At 42.5% G+C, this 7,356-nt stretch overlaps 1 protein-coding gene across 1 annotated transcript; it reads left to right on the top strand.

Moving 5' to 3' along the window:
- The first annotated feature begins 5,198 nt into the window (after positions 1–5,198).
- LOC144824959 (uncharacterized) lies at positions 5,199–6,838 on the top strand. The gene is made up of 2 exons (XM_078683896.1): positions 5,199–5,403; positions 5,889–6,838. The coding sequence occupies exons 1-2, from the start codon at positions 5,214–5,216 to the stop codon at positions 6,419–6,421; spliced, it is 723 nt and encodes a 240-aa protein (XP_078540022.1). The 5' UTR covers positions 5,199–5,213; the 3' UTR covers positions 6,422–6,838.
- Positions 6,839–7,356: the final 518 nt, after the last annotated feature.

The following is a 7,356-nucleotide window of genomic DNA, read 5'->3' as shown; positions in this document are numbered from 1 at the left end:
TTTCCGGGCCTGCCTTTTTTAGGATTTGGCCGGGGCAGGTCCCGAGGGAGAAGAAGAGGACAGACTCAACTCCAGGTCCACTACAGCCCTCCCTCCACCTCGACGGGGACGATGAATTTGAGGAGCAACTCTGCCAAGACCAAGGAACCAGCGCAGAGCAGTGTGGGTCCGGAATAGTAATCAATTTAAGCAGACACGTCCTGACTCCAATAGAGGACAAGGCCCTTAATAAGGGTTTCGGTTTCGTCAACACCCATCGGAATGACCATTTCGAGACTCGTCTCGAGCTCGCCAAATTCCTCAGGAAAATCAGACTGCACTTCTTCTTCGCGGACAAGGAAACACCACCACAAGATGATAGAGACACCAACACTGGGTTGAAGTGCAAGTCCACTTTCACGCCACCCACCCATTTGATGCCACCACAGGTTCTAGCCTTTGAACAGGCGATTGAAAAAGAAGTAGAGAGTCTGTTCCTTGAAAACAATAGGGTTTTTTACAACCTACCTAAAGCAGAACATCTGGCACTCAAATCCTTAACAGCTAACAAAGAACTCACCATCAAACCGGCTGATAAGGGCGGATCTATTGTTCTACTTGACACTGATGTCTATCGCTCTGAATGTTTGCGACAGCTTAACAACAGGAATGCGTACCGTCACCTTGAACAAGACCCGACTGAAGAATTAAAACGGACGATCCGGACGATGATTGAAGAGGCTTCATCGGAGGGCTGGATTACTCAAGCTGAAGTCGCCTTCCTGTACACCGAACACCCGAAGATGCCCTATTTTTATGCCTTGCCCAAGGTCCATAAAAAACAGAGGCCACCTCCTGGCCATCCAATTATCTCTGGTATAGGGTCGGCTTTAGAACCACTGTCTACGTTCGTGGACCATTTTTTGCGACCTATGGTACAAGAAATGCCCACGTACCTTAAGGACACCACGGACGTGTTACATCTGTTGCCCGACATTGAATTCGATATTACCACAGACCTCCTAATCTCTTTCGATGTCGAGGCGCTCTATACCTCCATCCCTCAGGACGAGACCTTAGAAGTTATCCATTCTTTGTTGGACTCTAAGGATCTGGACAGCATAACACCGGTCCATTTCATCATGGCTTGTGCCACCTTGGCCATGAAGCAGAATTTCTTTAGATTCGAGGATGACATTTATTTGCAGGTGTCTGGCACTAGTATGGGGAGCGTTTACGCCCCCAGTCTAGTGAATCTATATGTTCACTCCTTTGAGCAGCAACATATCTTCAGTGACAACAATCCCTACATCGATAATTTGAAAACCTGGAAAAGGTACATCGATGATGTGCTGGTGATTTGGCGAGGCTCAAGTGAGAGCTGTCTTGAGTTCCTTGAATGGCTGAATACCAGGAATTCCTTTCTCAAATTCACCATCGAGATAGGGGGCCACAACCTTGCTTTCCTTGAATTGTTAATTGTGGCCAAACCTGATGGCCTACAATCCGAACTATATAGAAAACCGACCTCAAGGAACTCACTCCTGTTGTTTGACAGTCTCCACCCCAGATCCTTAAGGGAGAATCTCCCCTTCGGACAATTTTTGCGGGTTCAAAGGAACTGTTCCACTACTGCAGCCTACAAAGAACATTCTAGTACTCTGTGTAATCAGCTTATTACACGCAAGTATCCACCTAAGTTGGTACGACAATCAATGAAACGGGCCATGAATAACAATCGTTCCGCCTTACTGGAACCATCTACACCTAAAGCTCCAATGGAGAGACTCACATTTGTACATACGTTTGGGACCCTCTCCAACAAAATCCAGAAATCGGTCAGAAAACACTGGCCAATCCTCAACTCTGGACATCTGACTCTCCAACATCCATTTTTTTCATTCAAGAGAGGTCCAAACTCGAGAGATAGGTCGGTGCACACAAGACCCCGTGAAGAACAACCTAGGACTCTGGGGTCGCTATGGGACCTCCCTCCTGTCACAGGACATCACCCTTGTGGTGCATGTCATGCATGCCCACAAACTAGAAAAACGACTGAGGTCGATATCGGGACATCGAGGCCTTGGAAACAAATCAAATTCACTAACTGCAATAGTGAACGACTAATCTATCTCATCACGTGCCCATGTGGATACAAGTATGTGGGGATGACCACACGGAAAATACGCATCAGGATATCTGAACACAAGAGTACCATCCGGTGCAAAAGGCAGGCAACTAAACTCACTACACACTTCCTAGAAGCTAATCATCCCTCTATTTCATTCCAATGGACAGTGCTAGAACAACCCTTCATTCCTTTCCACACTGCGGATGTAGCGAAATTTCTCCTTTTGAAGGAACAGAAATGGGTCCTAAAGCTTGACACTCATCGCAACGGGCTTAACGATGAAATTCCATGGTCTACTCTGTAAGCAGACTAACAACTACTATTTCACTCCCGACACCAGCCCTGTCATTAACATCATCTGCTATCCTACCCTTTTTGAAAGGTTTTGAAAGGGTTATACAACTCTACAGCCCTATCAATAATATCACTTGTTATCCAACCCCTCATTGATGGTTTTGAGAGGACAATACAACTATTCAGATGTATTTTATATAAACACTACTTATTACTCTATACCGGATACGGCTGTATCTGATCACACCCTGCCGATCCGCTTTTTGCGATGATGCGGCTTTTACATTTGTGGGTTTACCTCGCTCCTGTTATTGTGGCTAGGAGGAGCATTGGAGTGACACGATCCAATGTTTAAAGGTGCTCAAGCCTGCGATCATTCCGTATGCTTTACAGTCTTAGAAGCGGGCGTGAAAAATCCGAAGCGATCGGCTAGGTAATATGTATACAATTTTCGGTTACCAAGGTAACTCACCACCACCAATGACCTGCGTTGTAACACCCTCGCTCGGCAACGAGCCAATAACAGAGCGCCATGAGCCTGTCACGTGATTCCTTTTCCCAATCAGGATTCACCTTTTAACGAGATACGAACCGACCCTCCGGTGCCTCCCCAGTCGGTTCAGACGCCGGCCACAGAGTACCGACGGTTAGGTAAGATTGCTACAATTACATACGGCAGCAAATAAGACGTTAAGTGATAGTTCTCAGGTTAACTACTAGTGTGCACAGTGCTATTGATACACGGGCTAACTACCAGTGTGCACTTTGCCATTGAGACACGGACCACACATCCAGGGGTAACTCTGTAACGCTAAACTTGTAACCCTCTTCGAGAGGTTTACAATACCGATGCATAGTTGGGTTGTACGATCCTCCATATCCCTTATTTTTAATTTCCCTGTACGCACTCAGTCAATTGAAGGCTTTTATTTTGTGGGTTAATGTACACTTTGGAAAAACATGTTTTTGGTTTTTTTACGTGTTTTATAGAGCGGTGCTTCACTCTACTCCTGAGCCACTGCCAGGTGGGGTGAGGTCTTCACTTCTTACAAGCTATGGTAAGATGCACTTTCATATATTTGGCATATAATTGCTATATCCTGATATGGCAAACCAACCACACTACTTCCATGAGTGTCCACAGTCAGCACTATTAGTTTGACTCAGCCTAAGGCCTACATTTATTAGGCCTAGCTTTTATGTGTAGTTTTTGTGTGTGTAGTCAGTCTGTCTGACATTTGACCCCTTTTTTGTTCTGACCTTTTCAGTGAACGACATAAGCTGTAAGCAAAAGACAAGACTTTTCACCTGGAGACTGCAGGTGATCTGTGTACTTGTCTATGAAATGTGTGTCTTAGTTGTCACTTATTATTTCTTTCACATATGCAGTAGCGTTTATTTGTTGTAAGGTCCTGAAGAAAACAAGGACAACTATGTCCACTCATTGCTGAAACATGTCGAGCTGGTTCCACTTCTAGACAGTGTATTTCTCAAACTGTCTTAACAAATTTTTAATATTGGCGGAGTGAGCATCATCCGAATAAAGATTGTTCTATGCTCCCTCATCCAATTTTAAACACTCCTTCTTATTTTCATTTTTTCACACAAAAGTTTTTTCTGCACTGCACTCCCCCACACCATACTTGACCACTTACCAGTCTCGAGGAGTGGTGTACCATACTATCGTTTGTTCAGTGGAAGAGATTTTTTACATCTTATTCTCTTTCTGTCTGAAGAAAACATATCTATATAGATGGTTTTGAAAAATCCCAAATGATGAAGGGCGGTTCCAAATGGTGACTGATGGGTATCTCTGACCATCTATCGGGTTGTCATTGAATACTATGCTTTATAGGTCAGCTTAGGGGTCTTTTGTTGTTTGCCTGTTTTCCGCACACTGTAAATCTACCTTTTTTCCAGACCCTCTGGTACTCTTCTGTTGTTTTTTAAACCATGTGTTAGCATTTGGGAACCGACAATGGTGAGATTTAAACAACAAGCATTAAAAATGCAATAGGTCTCGCCTTTCATTAAGTTAAAGCCATTTGCTTTGCTATACAATACCATTAGTAAAGCAAATGGCTTTAACTTAATCAAAGGCGAGACCTATTGCATTTTCAATGCTTGTGTTAAATTGCAGCTCTTACCAAACTTCCAAACACCTCTGGCAAAACACTCATAAGGTCCCAGAGGGGAGACCTATTGGCTATGCCAATGCTTTTGCTTTATGTATTTGCCATTGTATTGCCTTTTGTTTAATTTATAAAGCCATTACATATTGCACAATTAACGTACAATACTACTAGCAAAGCTAATATCTTTAGCTTAATAAAAGAAACCTATTGCATTTTTAACGCTTGTCCTTTCATGTTGGGGGTGCCGGTGGGCAGAGGGTAGCAGGCATCTGACTCTCTATGCATCTGTGGGGATAGGCAACTTGATTTCCTGTCACAAACCCCAGTGTGAAGGTTCACTTATTGATAGTTCTTCTATTTCTCTCATAATGCCTCTACTTTGCTATTACTATTTGTCCTGAGCAGCAAGACCTAAGCATACACTCTGGCTCTCCAAAAATAAAGTTGATTATTAGGTGAATTTCCTCAATGGCCTTCAGTGCATGCCCTAACACTTCTTTGTAGTCCAAAATCTAGGCATATTAGATAGAAATTGCACCAGGTCAGTGTACTTTTTGGGGTGCTTTTTCTCCAATTAAATCTGTTAATCAGTTTGATATGCTTTGTATTTTAACTCTGAAACTTAAACCACACACAAACTAATTCCTGATTTTTATATCTAGCAGGACATAATCATGGTTTCATTCAACGTCCTGTTTTTTACTTGTGATCATTCTGTGTGTGTTCGAAAAGATGGTGACTTCCTGCTTTTGGACAATCCCGGGGAAGTTCTTTGTAAATGGCTGGTCGAAAATGTAGATGAAGCTGGTCGGCCAATCACCGAAGAGAGAGATTTTAAAGCTATGATTCTGTTCCAATCACCTGGTAAGCACAATAAGTAAACCTTTATAATAAGTTTGCAACTGCAGGATAACGGTACAAATTACTAACCTGTTTCAGTAAAAACCTACATTTGTGATTAATTAATCCAATAATGGACAGTAAAAATGAACATGCATGTCCCCACATATGCCTTGGATTGCTCTCCAGAGACAAATGTAACACTTATGAAACGGACTGAAACGTTTAGCTTGTGGCACTACTATAAGGCAGCCATTTTTGGATGAACTATTTTATTTAGGCAACTTTTTTCAGGAGGTTCAAGTTCAGGCTTACAATGTGTACTGTCTATTAAGGAAAACTTACTTACTTGATTATGGATAGATTGTACATTTGTCCTTTATTATCAATACCTCTTTATTTATATATTATGTCTAGAGCGTGAAGATATATTGCAAGTGGTCAATGTGTTCTTTTCTGTTTTGAAGTTTATATGTAAATATATATTTTTTTCTCTTGCTTTTTTTTAGTGAAGAAACAGTGTCTAATGATTCAGGATATTTTTCAAGAGATAATTGCAAGCTATTCTGGCACAACAGAGGGTCTAAAACAGGTGTTTCTTCAAAGGGCACTGGAGAAAAAGCAGATGTTAATGGACTGTGGCAATCGGGGAAGCGCTGGTAGACTTAAGAGGGTGTTACGCGAACTACAAGAGGAAGAAATTGCAGAGAAAAGATGCAAGGACAAAAAAGCCAAGCAGAGTGGACTGGATTATATAAGAGTTGGTAACAAAGCTCATGCTGAAAGCACAACTTCTCAGCCTGGTGATGCAAGTTCGTGGATGAATTTTCAGAAACTTGAAAACCTGGCCCTTTTAGCAGGGATGGCTAGTGTCCTTCATCAAAAATCCACAACTAACAATTACGCATCAGACCGTGAAAATAAACTTGTCTTGGAGTCCCCGCTTAAATCCAAATATCAAGGACAAGAACATGCCTCCCTTTCACCACGTCATCCTAGAGTAATCAACACTCATTCTGAAAATATAATGGGGCCATTCTGATGTAATCAATAGCCATCCTGAAGCTGTCATAGGATCATCCAGGAATAATCCACACTCATCCAGAAATTGTCATGGGATCATTCCAGAGTAATCCACTTCCATCCTGGAGAGGTTATAGGATCATCTTGGAATAATTGACAGTCATCCTTAAGTTAGCTAGAACCCATCCTGGAGTAATTCTCCCTCATCCTGAAGTTGTCAATTAGTATTCGTGGAGTTGTAAAAGGTAATCACTCCCTGCCAGTAGAAGTCATCAGAACACCATCCTACTGTAGTTTTTGTGATGAGTCTAGGTTCGTCATCACATTTACATTTTTCGTCCAACAGGCATACTTCAGGATGGCTTGGGATGACTTCCCAAGATAATTGCAGGAATAGCCTGACTGTAATCATCAGATGAGTCCAGAATGACTCCAGGATGATCTTCTTTTTTGACATGGGTAACTGAGGTCACAGAATGTAAATTACATGTTTGTAAATGCGCAGCTCCACTTAAGCCCTCACTTTCAGTTTTAAAAAAAAAAGGCCATATGAGATTCATGTTGCATCCAGAGTTCAAAGAAAACCAGCGGAAATGTCGAGCTTGGATCTGTGTTCAAAACCATACGACTCTTGTTTTAACTGTCTGCCCTCCAGTTGTTTATTAGTTAACAACAATTCTCCACATGCACGATCAGAACTAATACTTTTACCCCTATGAGGGTACGTTGGCGTCCTTGGCGCTCTGAACGACCATTATTTTGGTGCATAGAGTGAGAAGGGGGTGAGGAACCGAAGTGGACTGGTGGCCAAACTGTCAACTCAAGATAGCCACTGAAAGGGCCAGTCAGTAGCGTGCACCGAAATGTGAAACGGGAGGAAACGACACTGTGCCGTGAGAGCCTAAAATCTGTCGACAAAACAAGAGACCCAAACCTACGCAGCAAAAAAAAACA

The sequence above is a fragment of the Lissotriton helveticus genome, chromosome 3_1, assembly GCF_964261635.1.
Source record: "Lissotriton helveticus chromosome 3_1, aLisHel1.1, whole genome shotgun sequence".
NCBI lineage: Eukaryota > Metazoa > Chordata > Amphibia > Caudata > Salamandridae > Lissotriton > Lissotriton helveticus.
Note: the sequence above shows the minus strand (reverse complement) of the source record. Positions and strands in the feature narration are given on the sequence as shown.